The sequence below is a fragment of the Jaculus jaculus genome, chromosome 10 (assembly GCF_020740685.1).
Source record: "Jaculus jaculus isolate mJacJac1 chromosome 10, mJacJac1.mat.Y.cur, whole genome shotgun sequence".
Taxonomy (NCBI): Eukaryota; Metazoa; Chordata; class Mammalia; order Rodentia; family Dipodidae; genus Jaculus; species Jaculus jaculus.
The window spans coordinates 60994569-61013312 of record NC_059111.1 but is presented as its reverse complement, the minus strand read 5'-3'; the positions used below and the strand labels follow the sequence as shown (position 1 = coordinate 61013312).

Below are 18744 nucleotides of genomic sequence, written 5' to 3'. Positions count from 1 at the left end.
GCGCCAGGGCCTCCAGCCACTGCAAATGAACTCCAGACACATGCGCCTCCTTGTGCATCTGGCTAACATGGGTCCTGGGGAATCGGGCCTCGAACCAGGATCCTTAGGCTTCATAGGCAAGTGCTTAACCACTAAGCCATCTCTCCAGCCCACCAATTGCTTTTTTTTTTTTAAATATTTTTTTTAAAATTTTATTTATTTATTTATTTGAGAGTGACAGACACAGAGAGAAAGACAGATAAGAGGGAGAGAGAGAATGGGCGCGCCAGGGCTTCCAGCCTCTGCAAATGAACTCCAGACGCGTGCGCCCCCTTGTGCATCTGGCTAACGTGGGACCTGGGGAACCGAGCCTTGAACCGGGGTCCTTAGGCTTCACAGGCAAGCGCTTAACCGCTAAGCCATCTCTCCAGCCCACCAATTGCTTTTTGAAATACATTATTTAACATATTCAAAGAATATGTCTTAATTTAAAAATTTTGTAATTCAAGTATAAATATCTGAATAAGAAATTAACATTTCAAAGTTGCTGTAAGTTAGTTAACTTCCTTACCATTTCATATGCTTTAATCTTCTCCTGTAAGACAGTAATTTGCATTTTGAAGTCCTCCTTCTTCTTGTGATAATCTTCTAAGAGGTGGTCCTGCTCCTCCAGCTGCTGCTGATGCGTGAGGATCTGCTGCTTGGCCTGCAGTAAGTCAGCAGCCGTGCTGCTGTGGGTGCTGCTCCGCAGACTTTCACTAGCCTGCAGCTTGGAGACAGAAAGAAACCTCAAAATACTGAATTATGTGAAATGAATACATTAGAGAACTGGCACCTTTTGGGTACTGTTCAGCCAACACTGGCTCCCTGGGAACTCTGTTCTCTTCATGGGCATAAGATTTCAATAGTTATGATGAGGGCAGTAAGTCTAAGGAAGAACATGCCATGAGAAGTAAGTGAGCATAAAAGTCCTTCCTGGTTTCCTGGTGATTTTCCAGACCCCAGTTCCAATCCCTTTCAGAGGCCTGATTATATTTCTGAGCTTTAGTCCTGTAAGATAAACCTGTGTACATACATCAGACTCTCTTTGGTTTAATAAAATTACAACTGTTTTCTTTCATTTGTTATTAGAAACCTTGTTCAATGCAATTAAATTAGGCTCTAATCTACAGTAAACGGAGTATATTCAGTGCAGTCACCTTTTTTTTTTTCGAGGTAGGGTCTCACTCTGGTCCAGGCTGACCTGGAATTCACTATGGAGTCTCAGGGTGGCCTTGAACTCACGGCAATCCTCCTACCTCTGCCTCCCAAGTGCTGGAATTAAAGGCGTGTGCCACCACGCCCGGCCAGTCACCATTTTAAAACCTGACTAACCTCATACCAAGGTTAGCAAAGGTAGGATACAACTACAAATTAACTTCTGCAAAAAAATGTGTGATTTTACAGAACTTAAAAAATAAAGAACAAACAATTAATTGCAGGAAACTACTTAAGAAGTATGAATTAAATTCTTGGTTAACAAGACAATACAGTTACCAGGTTTTCCAATATAATACAATAGGCATCTGGTTTTGTGACAAATTTTGATTTGTTCTAGAAAGTTAAAAAAAAAAACAAAACTTACTTTATTTTTAAAAACCTAGTAAAATCTTGCTCTTCTAGCAGTCATTTGTGTTGGTTTGAATGTAGAAAATTCCCCACAGATTGTGTGTGAATGTTTGATCCCCAGTTGTTGGTTTTGTTTGGAATATTTGTGAAAGCTTTAAAAGGTAGAACCTTGCTGGAGGAAGTAGATCACTGAGGGCAGATCTTATCGTGTCATAGTTCAGCCTCACTTGGTGTTTTTTAGCTTTCCTACCTCACCCTTGCTTATGTGAAGATGTGACACCTGGACTGGAGCGATGGCTTAGCGGCTAAGGCACAAGGTGGCGCATGTGTCTGGAGTTTAAAGTCTGCAGTGGCTAGAGGGCCTGATGTGCCCATTCTCTCGCAAATAAATAAAAATTGAATATTGAATAAAATACTTTAAAAAAAAAGATGTGGCACCTGGCTGGCTGCTCCTGCCATGCTTTCCCTGCAGTGATAGAAACTCCCCTCAAAATTGTAAACCAAAATATATTCTTTTCTTCCCTAAGGTGCTTTTGGTCAAGTATTTTATCCAAGCAACAAGAATCAAACTGCTACATACTTACATGCTGGAATTGAATCTGTAATTTTTGACTTTGTTCGGTTAACTCTAAAAATTCTTTCATGGTCTCATCCTTTTCTCTTCTTGCTTGCTGTAAATTAGCAGTGAGCTGAGTTATGATTCCATCTCTTTGTTTAATGGCAGCTTCAAATTCTTGTAGCTAAAGGAAACCAGTTGAAATAGTAAGAACTAGGTCTTTATTTTCAAATTATTATTTAGATAACTGCACCACAAAAGTATAAGATTCAAAACACATTGGTAGTTTCCTACATTTTTTAAGCAATCTTCCATATTTGAAATTCAGTGTCAAAACTGGCTTTTCTATCAAATAAACTTTAAAGAAAATAAACTTTTGAAAAAATAGATTTGGCTTGGCTTTTCCAAACCAAATTTTTAAAAGAACAAATGCCTTTACATTTTGGAATGCTCATTTAATTTGTTTTTAGGCAAAACCAATAGACATGCTCAATCCCAACTTGTTTCTGAAGAGGATAGAACTGAAATATATTCTTTCATCTTCACAGGTGGCCTGCTTCATCTTGAGTACCATATACAACAGATGTCAGCCTAATATAAGAGATTACTTACAAGCACTCCCTGACATTTTCAGTGGGTTTAAGACATGCTTTCTTGTGATTTACATCATAATTTTCTTCCAATCTGCTTTAGAAAAATATTTGTCATGAAAGATGATTTTAGCCAGGTGTGGTGGCACATGCCATTAATCCCAGCACTGGGGAGGCAGAGGGAGGATCACCATGAGTTCAAGGCCACCCTGAGACTAGATAATGAATTTCAGGTCAGCCTGGACTACAGTGAAACCCTACTTTGAAAAACCACAATAAATAAATAAATAAAATAAAATAAAAATAAAGATTTTATTGTAACTACTTTAGTTAGTAAATAGAAGTCCAGATACTTAAGCCCTATTCCTAGAACTCTCATTTACGTAGGATTATTTATGCTATGTATAAGAACAAAAATGATCATTTTTAAGCTAACACTGAAACCCCCATATTTAAAGAGTATACATGTACCATCATTCAAATTTCCCAATTTTGTTTGTGAATAGCAAACTAGAGGCCACAGAAGGAAAGCACACCTGCTGCAGTCCTTCGGTCCCATAGGTGGCCCTCATCTCTTCCAGTTCTCGGTTTAACTCTTCAATCTCATGCTGTTTCCCAGCCAATTCACTTTCCATCATCTCTAGGTGGGCCTGACTATACTGAGCTCCTTGTTCAGAGCAGGAATCATCAATGCCAAATTCTTCTTCCTAAATCAATCAATGATTATGAATAAATAATTCAGTGCTAGAGGCATTCTTCAGGGAGAGAGATTAAAATCCAAAACAAAATCCATTTTAAAGCAGTCTCATCTCCTAGAAGTTATTAGTATGGCAACGAACTTTGTTAATCGTAAAATATACACCTTAGTGGTATTAATAGGATAGGTACAATTTTTGTTTAAACTATTGGAATAAAAAGTGAATAATTTGTTTTGTAAAACCTTAAAAGCATTTTGAAATCACACACAGAAAGAAGGCCATGCAGGAAAAAGCTTTGTTAGTAAGCCAGTGGTTTTAAATAGTATTAAACATTAATATTGTGAGTAGTTTTAAATACTGTACCCTTAATAAATTTGTTGGCCTTCCTGTTTTCATTACAAAACTGCAACCATTTACCTGTATAAAAACAATTTCTTGATATATTATGATCTTAACTCAATAAAATTTACTTGACCATATTTCTTTCCACCCCTCCCCCCAAGGTAGGGTCTTGTTCTAGCCCAGGCTGACCTGGAATTCACTACGTAGTCTCAGGGTGGCCTCGAACTCATGGCAATCCTCCTACCTCTGCATCCCGAGTGCTGGGATTAAAAGAGTGCACCGCCATGCCTGGCTTACTTGAACATATTTCTTTTAACCATATTTATGTCAGTTTTATGTCCAGGGAAAATACCTTATTGGTAAAAACAGGTAGTAACTAAATTTAATTGAAGCATCTAAAGGATATAGCTAGTTGAAATGCGAATCATTCCTTAAACACCCGCATGCTTACAATGTAACACACTGTACTACACATTTCCAGTTTCATGAATTAACACACCCATTCTCTCTCTCTCCCTCCCCCCCTTTCTCTTTGCAAATAAGTAAATATTTTTAAAAATTGTTAATTCATGTAATTAGTGAAAACAATCAGAAAGCAAGAATGTTAACTCTAACTAAGGGTATTAATACAAAGTCATTTGGGCCAGGCGTAGTGGTGCACGCCTTTAATCCCAGCATTTGGGAGGCAGAGGTAGGAGGATAGCCATGAGTTCGAGGCCACCCTGAGACTACATAGTGAATTCCAGGTCAGCCTGAGCTAGAGTGAGACCCTACCTTGAAAAACCAACCAACCAAACAAACAAAAAAAGTCATTTGGAATATAACTTTCAAATTAAATACTTCTGAATTTCAATTAGCTTTTGTTGATTCAGAAATGATGCATTTGATTTTAGGCAGATATTAAAGTTTTTTTTTTTCTTTCTGTTTTTCGAGGTAGGATTTTGCTCTAGCCAGACTGACCTGGAATTCACTATGTAGTCTCAGGCTGGCCTCAAACTGACAGTGATCCTCCTACCTCTGCCTCCTGAGTGTTGGGATTAAAGGTGTGTACCACCCCTCCTGGCTGACATTAAAGTTTTTACTTTGTATGAACAGTATAATAAAATGGATTTATAAATATCTTCAAATATCATATTAGTAAAGGATATTCCTTGAAGCTATGATACTGCCAGTATTTCATAAATTAGTTATCTGCTTACAGTAACCAACAGATTGTACTATCATCTATAACAGATGTTTAATTTAATTCTTCTGTAACTCAGTTAATCAAACCCCACACTGCCCCAGAATGAGATGGTCCAAGTTGAACTTCTGGTACTTCTTGGCCATATGTAGCCTGCTGTTAATTGTTTCAGTGTGCAAGAAACTACTCTGGTAGAAAGGTCATGTCATCCTCAGACTAATGATTGCGCAGCTCAGAAAGTCACCTTCAGCTACTGAACCCTTCATGGGTTCCTAGTTTTAGAAAGTGCCTCATGGATTTCCCTGTCATAAGAGCTAAAGACACTTCTTAATATTTTTGCAAATGGCTTTCAAGTTTTGCTCTGTTGTAGCATTTCTCAGAGGCGAGTCCTTAAAGTGAACCATACTATGGATAAGGCAGATACTGTGGTATTTATCAAAGCTGTACATGATAAACACACAAGGGCACTGAATTTGATGATATTCTTCTTGGTGCTTTCAAAAAGATAACGGAAATTTGCCTAGGGATGAACAGCAATGCTTTGTACTCCAACTGACCTTCAAAAGAAATGGTTGCCAATTGGTCTTCTCAGTCATTGATGAGGCTCTTGTATCTCTCCATATTCCCTCTAAGTGATGACATCAGGGCCTTTGGTCCAAATGGGCTTGATCTTGTTCAATTCTTCTTTACCAATATATTCCTGCTTAATCTTCTTGGGTATTTTTTTCTTAACCTTACCACTGTCACAGTCCCTAACTGAGTCACCGAGGCTTCTCTTCATAAATTTTACCTTCTTTATCACCTTTTACTTCTACCTGTCACCATCAACTTCCTGCTCCAAATACAGGATAACTGGATAAGCTGTGAACTGTGAAGACTTTCCCCTCTTCTTTGACTACCTTTTTATTCATCTGTTTAATATTCTATGAGATGGAAGATCACTTTAGTACACCAGCCCACATGCTCACTGTGTCTGGCACACTGAGTAAAGGAGCTATGGCAGATTCTTAAGCACACTGTTCATCACGGTTATGTTTTGTGTCACAATCACTTTCTCTGTCACCAAACAGGCATAATAAAAGTCAATACCAAATTGTCCAATTATGAAAATGGCTGAAGTGTTTATACCACCAGATGAGCTTTTATAAATGCTTTAGTATCACAGCTGGTCAACGGTGCCTAAATTATTCCTGAAGTCAGCCTTGGTCATTCCCATACCTGTATCTATCAGAGTCAAGAGTACAGAGGATTGGCAATGCTAACAATTTTCACCTATTCAACTTGGAAGGACCTTTTATGTGTTTCTTGCTATAGTAAAGACATGGGTCTTACACCTTTTTTGTTTCTTTTAAATCCAATAAATTATTCTGTGTCTTTTAAGTAGAGAGATAAGACCATTTACATTAGGGGTATCACTGAAAGTAGTTTGCTGATTCCTATGGTTTTGTTGTTTTCTGGTTGATTTGATCGTTCTTTTCTCATACCCATATAAAGGTTTTGTGGTTTACTGAGTTGGACATAAATTACTCTTACCTATTTCTTCTTGGTTCATGATTGAGACTGTCTTTCTTCTTCTCTATGTGTGTGGGACTCCTCTCTGTATTTTTCACAATGTTGATTTGGTTGTCATGACTGCTTTTGTTTATACTTTAAATGTCTTAATTTCTCCAAATTTAAAAGATACCTTATCTGAGCCAGGTGTGGTGGCATATGCCTTTAATCCCAGCACTCGGGAGGTAGAGGTAGGAGGACTGCTGTGAGTTTGAGGCCACCCTGAGACTCCATAGTGAATTCCAGGTCAGCCTGGGCTAGAGAGAAACTCTACCTTGAAAAAAAAAAAAGGTATCTGGATATAGTAATCTTAGCAGGTAGTTATTTGCAAATCATAATTTTTTACATCAATATACTTTCCAGAGAAGCAACTGTACACAGTGTAAATCAGACACCCATTGATTTACTCCATGTTGGTTATTTCCTGATCAGATTACTAATAAGTATATTCTCAGCTTTGATAAACTTGTTTTTACTCCCATTTTCAATATGAAACTGTGGTATGTTAACTTCAAAACATGAAGGTTTCTTTTTTTAATTTTTTGTTCATTTTTATTTATTTATTTATTTATTTGAGAGCGACAGAGAGAGACAGAAAGGCAGAGAGAGAGAGAGAGAGAGAGAGAATGGGTGTGCCAGGGCCTCCAGCCACTGCAAACGAACTCTAGATGCATGTGCCACCTTGTGCATCTGGTTCACGTGGATACTGGGGAATCAAGCCTCAAACAGGGGTTCTTAGCCTTCACAGGCAAGTGCTTAACCGCTAAGCCATCTCTCCAGCCCCAAAGGTTTCTATTTTTTTAAAAAAATTAATAACCTACAACAAACTGAGACTTAGGCAATACACTAAGTTGCTAAAATTCATAGTCAAGAATGGTTTTTCATGTTCTCTTAATTTTGGACCAAAGGATAAGTAAATAGAATGATATATAATTATTATCAACATAGAGGAAAATACTTATGTAATAGTTTTTCACCTAAATAAAAATCATTACTTCAGCATTAGTGCTAAACAAATTAAATTTATCTAAACTTGAATTTAAGTGTTGTTAAGAAGGTTTAATTAATAAAATCTACATTATAAAATTTCTAAAGTGTTAAATAAGAATACCCTGTAAGAGTCTTACATCATAGAAATCCACTCCAAACTTTTCCCAGAAACTAAATCAGGATCCTTTGAATAATGAAGGAACAAACTACTTGAAATTATGGCATGGTAGTCTTACCTCTGAGCTATAGTCATCTGCTGTGGTTGAAATTTCACTTTCTATCTGAAACAAAAGTAAAAACATTCACAATTATGTCTTTTCCTCCCCAATAATACCATATCTTACTAATAAGCAACTATTATTAGTAGCACATGATAGAAAACTCATATAAAATGGTATTAAAAATCTAGTAAAATTATTCAAATCTTAAATTTAAATTTCATTTATGAATTACAATGACTAAGTGATGCATATAAAATTTATCACTAGAATTTTTTTTCATATAAAAATACCCAGAGGGGGTGAGAGAGATGGCTCAGTAGGTAAGAGTACAAGCATGATGGCCTGAGAGGGCCTTGGTTTACCCTCAGTTTGATCCCTGGCAACCATGTAAAGATCAAGGTATAGCCATGCATGCTTAAACCACCAGTCCATTGGGGAATGGAGTCCTTGAGAGACCAGAGAATTACTGGGGCTCACTGGCCAGCCAGTCAGTGACTGAAACTACCAGCTCCAGATTCACTGAGAGTCTATCTCAAGGGAAGATAGGAAAGTAATAGAGGACACCCAATTTCCTCCTCTGGCCTCTGCACATATTCACAGAGGGCAAATGCATTTGCACACACATTTGCATACACCACACATGCTATATACATATATGTGCACATGCACCAAAAAATCATGACCACATGGTCTTGAATTTATCAATTTTAATCTTTGTACATATCGTTTGCAATCCAAAGTGCTAAGATATTATTCCTGTACTTCTTATCACTTAAAAAAAAAAAAGAAGAATCCTAAAGTGCTACTGTCAGAAAAGTTCAATTTCAGCTGGGCGTGGTAGTACACGCCTTTAATCGCAGCAAGACCACCCTGAGACTACGTAGTTAATTCCAGGTCGGCCTGGACCAGAGTGAGACCCTACCTCAAAAAAACATAAAAAAAAAGAAAGTTCAATTTCTTCCAAAGAACAATTAGATCTAGATTCAAAAAGTAATTACTTGGCCAGGAGAGATGGCTTAGTGGTTAAGGTGCTTGCCTGTGAAGCCTAAAGACCCATGTTTGACTCTCCAGATCCCACATGAGCCAGACGCCCAAGGTGACACAAGCATGCAAGGTTGCACATGTGCACAAGGTGACTTGCATGTCTGGAGTTCAACTGCAGTGGCTGGAGGCCCTGGCATGCCAATTCTCTCTCTCCCATAAAAAAATTACAAAAAAAGAATTACTTGACATGATAAAAGCTTTTGCACTTATAACACACCTTTCTAGCTTTACTCTAGAATCTGGGTATGAAGCCAGTAGCTTTTCAAAGCTTCCTGCAGCTGGGAAGTAGTCAGTAGAACTGAGGAATAAATATTAGTTTTCTAATTTCAAGAGTTGCTTTATTCTTCATAAATGTGCCACCCCACAATCCAATATGACAAGAGGCCCACAGAGATTTCTCCTTTTCACTCAATAAATATTAACTATACTATCTACATTTTCATCTATTTCTATGGAAATATTATTCAATATTCACCAGTTCAATGATGACCTTCTCATGAAGTAGTAACTGATGCTAAGAACAGAAATAAGCTTGCTTCTATTACAAAATAACACTGGTTTCTAACTTGAGGCCAGCTGTTAAACCTAAGCTGTTTTCCTGACACACCCTGTATTCAAAGATTAAATGCACACAGTGTATTAAAATTTGTGGCACTCAGGGCTGGAGAGAGGCTTAGCACTAATGACACTTGCTTCTCAACTGGGTATGGTGGCTCATGCCTTTAATCCTAGCACTCAGGAGGCAGAAGTAGGAGTATCGCAGTGAGTTCAAGGACACCTGCTTCCAAAGTCTAAGGACCCAGTTCAATTCTCCAGTACCCATGTCAGCCAGATGCACAAGGTGGCACATGCATCTGGAGGTCATTTGCAGTGGCTAGAGACTCTGGTGCATCCACTGTCTCATTTTCTCTGACACACACACACACACACACACACACACACACACACACACACACAATCTCTCTCTCTCTCTTAAATAAATAAATAAATAAATTTTTTTAAAAAAATTATAACACTCAGAATAAAAGTTAACAAGACAGTTAACGAGATGGTACAAAAATAAAATGGAAGCCGGGCGTGGTGGCGCATGTCTTTAATCCCAGCACTCGGGAGGCAGAGGTAGGAGGATCGCCATGAGTTCGAGGCCACCCTGAGACTATAGAGTTAATTCCAGGTCAGCCTGGACCAGAGTGAGACTCTACCTTGAAAAACCAAAAAAAAAAAAAAAAAAAAAAAAAAAGGCTAACAAAATTTGGGGAACACTGGAGGCAGAAAGATTATAAGGGCCAGGGGATAGGGAGGAGTGAGTGCTGTGGAACATATTCCTCTGCACATGATTAAGGCCATTTGCATTCATGACCTCATAGTGATTGCTGTTATATGAACAAGAACTGCACAATACTGGACTCATTAACATTTTGTCACTGATGATGCAAAAACTCATTAGGCTTTCATCCTTCCCTGAGGAGCTATTGGCTGTTAATGGCTGCTGGAGGAAGGCGAGAGATTTTCTTCAATGGGGTAAGTACTAGTAAACTGTCAATGCTCCAGTAAAGAATCCCCACCAGGGCTGGAGAGATGGCTTAGCGGTTAAGCGCTTGCCTGTGAAGCCTAAGGACCCCAGTTCGAGGCTCGGTTCCCCAGGTCCCACGTTAGCCAGATGCACAAGGGGGTGCACGCGTCTGGAGTTCGTTTGCAGAGGCTGGAAGCCCTGGCGCGCCCATTCTCTCTCTCTCCCTCTACCTGTCTTTCTCTCTGTGTCTGTCTCTCTCAAATAAATAAATAAAATAAAATAAAATAAAAAAATTAAAAAAAAGAATCCCCACCAATGCTGATACAAGCAACCCTAATTAGATTCAATGCAAAACATACACACACACACACACACACACACACACACACACACACACACACACACGGTTAGAGAGAGAGAGGAGGCATCATGTAGAAGTGAGACAAGTTAGGAAAAAGAAGGGATTCAACAAGAGGGGGTATGGGATAAGAGAAGGTAATGGGAGGAGAATACAGTAAAAATATGCTGGGTGTGGTGGCACATGCCTTTAATCCCAGCACTCGGAAAGCAGAGGTAGGTGGATCACCGTGAGTTCGAGGGCACCCTGAGACTAAATAGTGAATTCCAGGTCAACCTGGACTACAGTGAAACCTTATCTCAAAAAAATAAAAACAAAAATAATAAAAACCCATCATGTATATGTCTAAAAATTGTTAATATATAACTAGGAGAGGGCTGGTGAAATGGCTTAGTGGTAAAGGTGTTTGCCTGTGAAGCTTAAAGCACCCTGGTTTGATTCCCCAGGACCCACATAAGCCAGATGCACAAGAAGGCACATGCATCTGGAGTTCGTGTGCAGTGGTTAAAGGCCCTGGTACACTCATTCTCTTTTTCTGTCTCTCTCAAATAAATAAATAAATGAAATATTTAAAATAACTAAGATAAATGACATAACGTTTAGTTTTAAAGAAAATTACAAGGCACATAAAGAAAAGGGATACTCATAAGAAAAATGGTGGCTTTTAAGCAAAAGCTGTTCTTGAAGATAAGGATACTGGATTTAATAGACACTGACTTAACATTAGGTATTTTAAATACTGTTGTGTCAAATAACTAAGGAAAATAATGGCCAATTTTTTTAATTTAAAAAGTAGTGACACATCAATGAAAACAGCAATAAAGAAAAAAGGAATTTTAAGAGAATCAGAAGGAAATTCAAGAGATGGTAAGGAAAATAATGGCAACAAAGAAAAAGACAAATTAAAAAAAAAAACCACGGGAGGGACTCAACAGCAAAACTAAGAAAGAAGAATTAGCGGACTTCTAGTTGTGTCAATCCTGTCCACTAAGAAGACGACTATATGAGGTCATTAAAATTAAAACTTCCAATATTTAAAGACCAAAATCATATGTTTTCCAGCATTTTTCATCTGTAAGACAGCTTATTATTATTGTTATTGTTACTGTTACTATTCTTAACAGCATTTCAATAGATACAAAAAAATATTCAACAAAATTTAATATGTCTTCATGACAGAAACACTCAAAGAAAGCTGGGGACGTAGCTCAGCGGTCAAGTGTTTGCACGGGCTCCTTTAGTTTTTCTTTATGTATGTTTCTGTTTTAAGGTCCCTTATTTAATATATAATGTTGCTTTATCAGTCATAGATAATGTGTAGCTAATGAATCAACAACATATACTAAATGAAATAAACACGTAATATAAGATTACCAATCAGCTGTTTCATAAAATGTGCCCTGTGGCTGGCGGGAACCTAACCCTGATTTGGTGTAGTGTTTCAGTAGGTTTAACACATTGCTTTGTCTTTGAAAAAAAGTATTTATTGGTCAGTACAAATGTTGCTTTCCTCACTCTTTCCTCTAGCGAACTTCCACTCACATTCCATCTAAAAGTCTACCCAAATAATATACACAGCCCCTACACTCTGGAGTACCATGTGCACTGTTGCTTGCATACTCTAACAGGTGTGTACTGCAGGTCTTTTATCTTTTTTCCTCTTGTCAACTGAATTTCCTAAGAGAAACTGTTATACTCATCTTTGTAGGTTTACTGAATGAAGCTCATGAAACACACTCAGAGGTTATTAAACATTTTAGGTCTAACTGTACTGAAATTTACAAAAAGAACAAACATCATGATTAAAATGTGTGAGGTGATAATGACTGCTTTCATTACATCTATATTCCATTTAAAACTATACTGTTTAAAAATCTGGATGAATACTTACTTCAACAGAGAAGACCTGGTCCTGTTTGCTTATTTCCCCACTGGGTAGGGTTCTCATCATGGTGGAATCAGGAGTCATAGCTGACTCAATACACTGGGAACTATTTATGGGTGTCTCTTCACTCTGTTGATCAATATTTAAAACATGCAAATCATGTTTACAGCTTGAGGTCTTTTTCTTTTTTTTCTGTTTCTTAGGAGGATTTTGCCCATCAGATTGAGCTTTTCTTTGTCGAAATTGAGCAAGCTACATAAAAAGAAAGAAAACATTATTATTAGATACTATTTTTCTTTATAGTTATTAAGAAAAAAGTACACCTTGGGTCACCTTCTTTACAAGATAAAACTATTGGGGCTGGAGAAATGGTTCAGTGGTTAAAGGTGTTTGTAAAACCTGCAAGCCCGAGTTTAATTCCCCAGTCACCCACATCAAACTAGATGCAAAAGGTGGTGTAAGGTGCAAGCATCTGAGTGTTTATTTGCAGCAGCAAGAAACCCTGGAGTGCCAAAACACAGACAGACAGACAGACACACACAAAATAATTTTTGAAAAAAGATGAAACTACCATCAAAACTAATGACAAAATAAAGGATAATTGGCATAGTCTTTAGTCTTTAAAAGAAAAATTACTATTGGATTGCAAGGAAACTAGATGTTTCTTAATGAAGAATAAGAAAGAAAAATGTCATGTCTGAAGAAAATAATCAGCTCAGTTAAAATCAAGGAAAAGAGGCACTCAAATTCACTATTAGATGAAGAGTATAGTGTGTGCACTTCATACTATATGAAAATGACACAAGGAATTCCAAGTACATCTGCTTTGTGAGTTTTCTAGGACTTTGACTAGTTTGTACTAAGATAATCAAACTGTACAAAAAGATCTAGTTCTAAAGCAGTTACTGGCAGCCTTATTTATAAGGGGAAAAATAGAAATAACTTAAAATTCAGACGGTAATACTTTGTAGCCCTTAGTAATTTGCATATTACTAACAGGATCCTACATCCTAGTGCCACCTATACATATAATGTACTTGGTATTTTTATTTAAATATTTATTTATTTGCAAGGAGAGAGAGAACAAAGACAGACAGAGAGAATGGGCAGGCCAGGGCCTCCAGCTATCCACTCTGTGCATCTAGCTTTATGTGGATACTAAGGAATTGAACCCAGGTTGTTAGGCTTTGCAGGCAAATGCCTTAACCACTATGCAATTTCTCCAGCCCCAAATAATATGTTTTAAATTGTGTACTTTGGTTTAAGTTTATTTTAAAAGACTTAATCCTTGGTACTCCTAGGAATAAATTAAAAGTGAGGATCTTTGTGATTTCTTTTTTTAACAGTAGTAAATGGGGTGGGAAGATGGTTCAGTGGTTAAAGACTTGCTTGCAAAGTTTGATGGCCTGGGTTCAATTCCCCAGCACTAATGTAAAGCCAGATACACAAAATGGTACATGCATCTGCCATTCATTTTTGCAGTGGCAAGAGGTCCTGGTGCATGCAGTCCCTCCACCCACCTTTTTCTCTCTTTCAAATAAACAAACATTTTTTAAAGTGAATATCTTTTGTGATTTTTTAAAAAATAATAAATGGACTGGGGAGATGGCTCAATTATTAAAGGCACTTGCTTACTAAGCCTGCCAGTCCAGGGTTCAATTCCCCAAAATCCATACATAGACAGATGCAAAAATGGTATAGGAGTCTAGAGTTCACTTGCTGTGGCAAGAGGCCCTGACATGCCCATATCTCTCTGTCTCTACTCAAAAATAAATAAAAATACTTAAAAATAAATAAACAAATAAAAATAGTAAACAATAATCAAGACAATGACAGTTTTATCATCAGAATTTTAGTTAAACAATGACAAAGATTATGAGAGAAATGGTGTTAAAAGGATAGTCAGGAAAAAATAACATCAAATAGATTTTTGATATAATAGTAAAACAAAGTATCTAATTAACAGATAAAAGTAGATACATATAACAACACTGACTTGTCTATGGTGAATCTTCATTAAAATATTAATGGAAACTGTTATTTCTTATAAAGATATGCAGTAAAATTATTTTTTGTTCCGAAAAAGGGTCTCACTCCAGCCCAGTCTAATGAGAACTCACTCTGTAGCCCAAGACTGGCCTTGAGGCTTATAATACTTCTATCTCAGCTTTTCAGTGCTGGGATTATAGGCATGAGCCACCAAGGCTGGCAATTACTTTTTTTTTTTTTAAGGATTTTTAAAAAATTAATTAATTTACTTATTTATTTATTTGAAAGCGACAGACACAGAGAGAAAGACAGATAGAGGGAGAAAGAGAGAATGGGCGCCAGGGCTTCCAGCCTCTGCAAACGAACTCCAGATGCGTGCGCCCCCTTGTGCATCTGGCTAACGTGGGACCTGGGGAACCGAGCCTCGAACCAGGGTCCTTAGGCTTCTCAGGCAAGCACTTAACCACTAAGCCATCTCTCCAGCCTGCAATTACTTTTTATGAAGGAATATTATTATATATGCCTCTTAATAAATATAAGCAAGATTCATCTCCATAGCTGTTAACAATCATATCTAGCTTAAATTTAATACTTATAAATATAGGCACAGATAAATTGTAGAAGACTATATTCATAATCTCTTTTGTGTGTTCCAGGACTTTATAGGTGTTTTCCTTTGATCATTTAAATTTCCACTTCTATGCAATATATTTTCTTATATGAGACAATGGTTAACCACCATACTTTCTAAAGTTAATCTGAGCTCTTTAGTCACTCAATGAAAAGCAAATATATATCAGGTATTAATTCCTTCTGAGTCTTTAAAAGAGAAAATACAGTATTCGAATTACTATAGCTATTAATTAGACTAATTACAAAGATAGCCAGTAAATTTATTATGCAATGTATTAAAGGAATCTTATTAGTGATGTTAATGCTATTAACTATCTAAACATTTTCCCCAGTTATTTAGCAATTGTCCAACTCATGTATGCTTGAGGAACAGGTGCAAGACAGATGCTTCCATTTGTACATTATTAAGCCACTGGAATGCACTCTGTACAAAAGCAGATTCATTCCTTAAAATAAACTAACTGAGATACTATTAAGCATATTATCTATATATAGAAACAAGAATCCAGGCACATCTTTTAAAAAGAAAAGATTCCTCAGAGATAATGACATTCTTATATTAATACTCAATTTAAGAAACTTCTTCAAATACCATGCTCTCTACATTAGAGCACCTTAAGACAGAAGAATATATCAGATTAAAGAAGATTATGTTTAAAATTCTAATCCTGTGAGATCATACAAATAATTTTAGATAATATCTATTCACATGTACAAGTCCATATGAAAACCAAAACACTAAAACACTGAATTTTAAAAGGAAGTTGCTATAAAAAAACCCCTAAGGTGATAGTATATATTATTAAGTGACTCCATGAAAGCAACAACATACAGACATGGATGAAAAGCAGAATTATTCTACTACAGCATCTGGAATGGATTATTTCTAATGACATAAAATTACAAAGACGAGACTTCCGGTTAAGATGGCGGCGTAGGTACCACGCCAAAGCAGCCTAGGGGTGAAAAAGACCAAAAAACTCAGCAGAATACACTTTTACTAAAAAGTGAGGTGTATAGGAAATTGAGGCGGCAGCGGAGAAGTGGAAGAGTTACAGAGCATCCAGAGCCTGCACAGGCGGGAAGGGCACCCCGGCAGCTCGGCCAATCGCCGCAACCACGGCGCAGCCGAAAACCGCCAGACTCTCGGCTCGAGCCGCAGGAAAAGCCAGGTGCAGGATTTTCCCCTCACACCACGCTCTCCGCAACTCGGGAAATGTGAGGGGAGAAAGGCAGCGAGCAGCGGAGGAGCAGACCGCGAGGTAGAAAAACACGTGGAACAGTGAGACAACCAGAGCAGCCGCGGCTCCCTCCCCTCCCCCACCGCCTGAACCCAGCTCCAGTGAACACAGCAGCGGCCCGGGACCGACCACGCCAACTTGGGCTGCGGGACCCAACCAGGAGCACAGTTCGGCAGCAACTTCAGCGGCTCCAGCACCGGTACAGCGGCCCCAGCAGCAGCGGCCCCAGGAGCGGCAGCGGCGGCAGATCCCGCAGCAGCGGCTTCGGGGGGAGCAGCGGCGGTGGACACGGCAGCAGCAGCTTCAGCAGAGGTGGTGGCTCCGGTGGTGGCAGCTACGACAGCAGCAGAGGCAGCAGCAGCGGCTCGGTTTGCCCCGTAGGATAAGCAAGTGCCCAGCTCCAGAAATCAGAACAGCAGCACGACGACCCAGGCAGCAACTTGACTGAGACCAAAATCACCCAAGGTAACTGGGATTGCACCAGGGAAGGGTCTCACTTGGTCACAAGCTGACTTGGATACCTCAACAGACCAGAAATCTAAACCTCTTTGTTGATAGAGGATCTGGTCATTATAATAACTACTCTTGCATACATACTCGGGGCTGTTTTTGATTGAATGTGTACAGTGTTTAGTTAAATTTTAGAATCTACCTGTATTTTATTCCACTCAGCCTGCTTGAATACTCCAATAGCAGGGAAACTCAACCCCTAAGAACATCTTTGTAGATACTCTGAGAGTCTTAAGAGCCACACCTAATACCTTAAGGTCCTACCCTGAAAATATATTACATCAAATCAATTGATACAGCTAAGAATACACAGCTAGCTAGAAAATCCAAGCATTAACTTAATCCAAGATGCAAAAATATATACATTATAACACAAGAAACACTAAAAAGCAAGACGATATAAATCCACCTAAAAGTATTAATGCATCAGAAATGTACTCCAGTGAGAAAGAGTTAGAGGAAATGCCTGAGAAAGAGTTCAAAAGAATAATTATAAATATGTTCAAAGAGGTCAAAGAACACATGAAAACAATCAAAGAAGAAATCAAAGAGGAAATCAAAGAGGAAATCAAAGGAATCAAAGAAGAGGCAGGACACCAATTTAATGAAATAAAGAAGGCAATACAAGACATAAATAGGGAAATAGAAATAATAAAGAAAAACCAGTCAGAATACTAGCAATGAAGAACACAGTTAATGAAATAAAAAACTCTGTAGAAAATCTCACCAGTAGGATGGATGAGGGAGAGGACAGAATATCTAAGCTAGAAGACCAGGTGGCAGACCTAATCCAGTCCAACAAAGAGAAAGACAAACTTATAGAAAAGTATGAGTGGGAATTTCAAGATATTCGGGATACTATGAAAAGATCCAATATAAGAATTCAGGGCATAGCAGAAGGAGAAGAACTCCACTCCAGAGGCATAGTAGGCATCTTCAACAAAATCATAGAGGAAAATTTCCCCCAAATTGGGAAAGAGGTGCCAATACAGATACAGGAAGCCTTTAGAACCCCAGCCAGACAAAACCCAGAAAGAACCTCCCCTCGCCATACTATAATCAAACTTCCAAACACACAAAACAAAGAAAAAATATTGAAAGCAGTTAGAGAGAAAAATCAAGTTACCTACAAAAGCAAGCCCATCAGGATTACAGCAGATTATTCAACACAAACTTTTAAAGCCAGAAGGGCTTAGAGTGATATATTCCAAGTTCTGAAAGATAACAACTGTCAACCAAGGTTACTTTATCCTGCAATGTTATCCATTCAAATAGATGGAGAAATAAAGACATTCCATGACAAAAGCAGGTTAAAGGAGTATTTGAAGACAAAACCAGCTCTACAGAAAATACTTGATAGAATCCTCCATGCTGAACAAAAGGAAAAGCACACATATAAGGAACCTAGAAAAAACAAGCTATACTCAAATACCAGTTAACAGAAGAGAGCACAGATAGAACCAGTAACACACACACAAAAGGCAAACATAAATACACACCTTTCAATAATATCTCTTAATATCAACGGTCTCAATGCCCCAACGAAAAGACATAGATTTGCAGACTGGGTTAAAAAGCAGGATCCTACAATTTGTTGTCTCCAAGAAACTCACCTTTCTACAAAGGATAGACATTATCTTAGGGTGAAAGGTTGGAAGACGGTGTTTCAAGCAAATGGGCCTAGAAAACAAGCAGGGGTTGCTATCCTAATATCAGACAGGGTAGACTTTAGTCCGACGTTAGTCAAGAAAGATAAGGAAGGTCACTTTATATTGATTAAGGGCACACTCCAACAGGAGGACATTACAATCCTAAACATATATGCACCTAACATGGGGGCTCCCAAATTCGTC

The 18744-nt window shown here is 38.0% G+C and overlaps 1 protein-coding gene across 10 annotated transcripts in view; it reads right to left on the bottom strand.

Annotated features, from left to right (window-relative positions):
• The window catches only part of Akap9 (A-kinase anchoring protein 9), a 236001-nt gene that overhangs the window by 121264 nt on the left and 95993 nt on the right, over positions 1-18744 (bottom strand). For 7 of the 10 annotated variants that reach the window (XM_045159918.1, XM_045159916.1, XM_045159922.1 and 4 more), the window contains 6 exons: positions 12525-12770; positions 7734-7778; positions 3795-3848; positions 3270-3440; positions 2172-2327; positions 551-748 (listed from right to left, as the gene is read on the bottom strand). In XM_045159918.1, the coding sequence (XP_045015853.1) occupies positions 551-748; positions 2172-2327; positions 3270-3440; positions 3795-3848; positions 7734-7778; positions 12525-12770 (870 nt within the window). The remainder of the gene's footprint in view (positions 1-550; positions 749-2171; positions 2328-3269; positions 3441-3794; positions 3849-7733; positions 7779-12524; positions 12771-18744) is intronic. The other 3 variants (XM_045159924.1, XM_045159917.1, XM_045159921.1) reach the window with 2 other exon arrangements.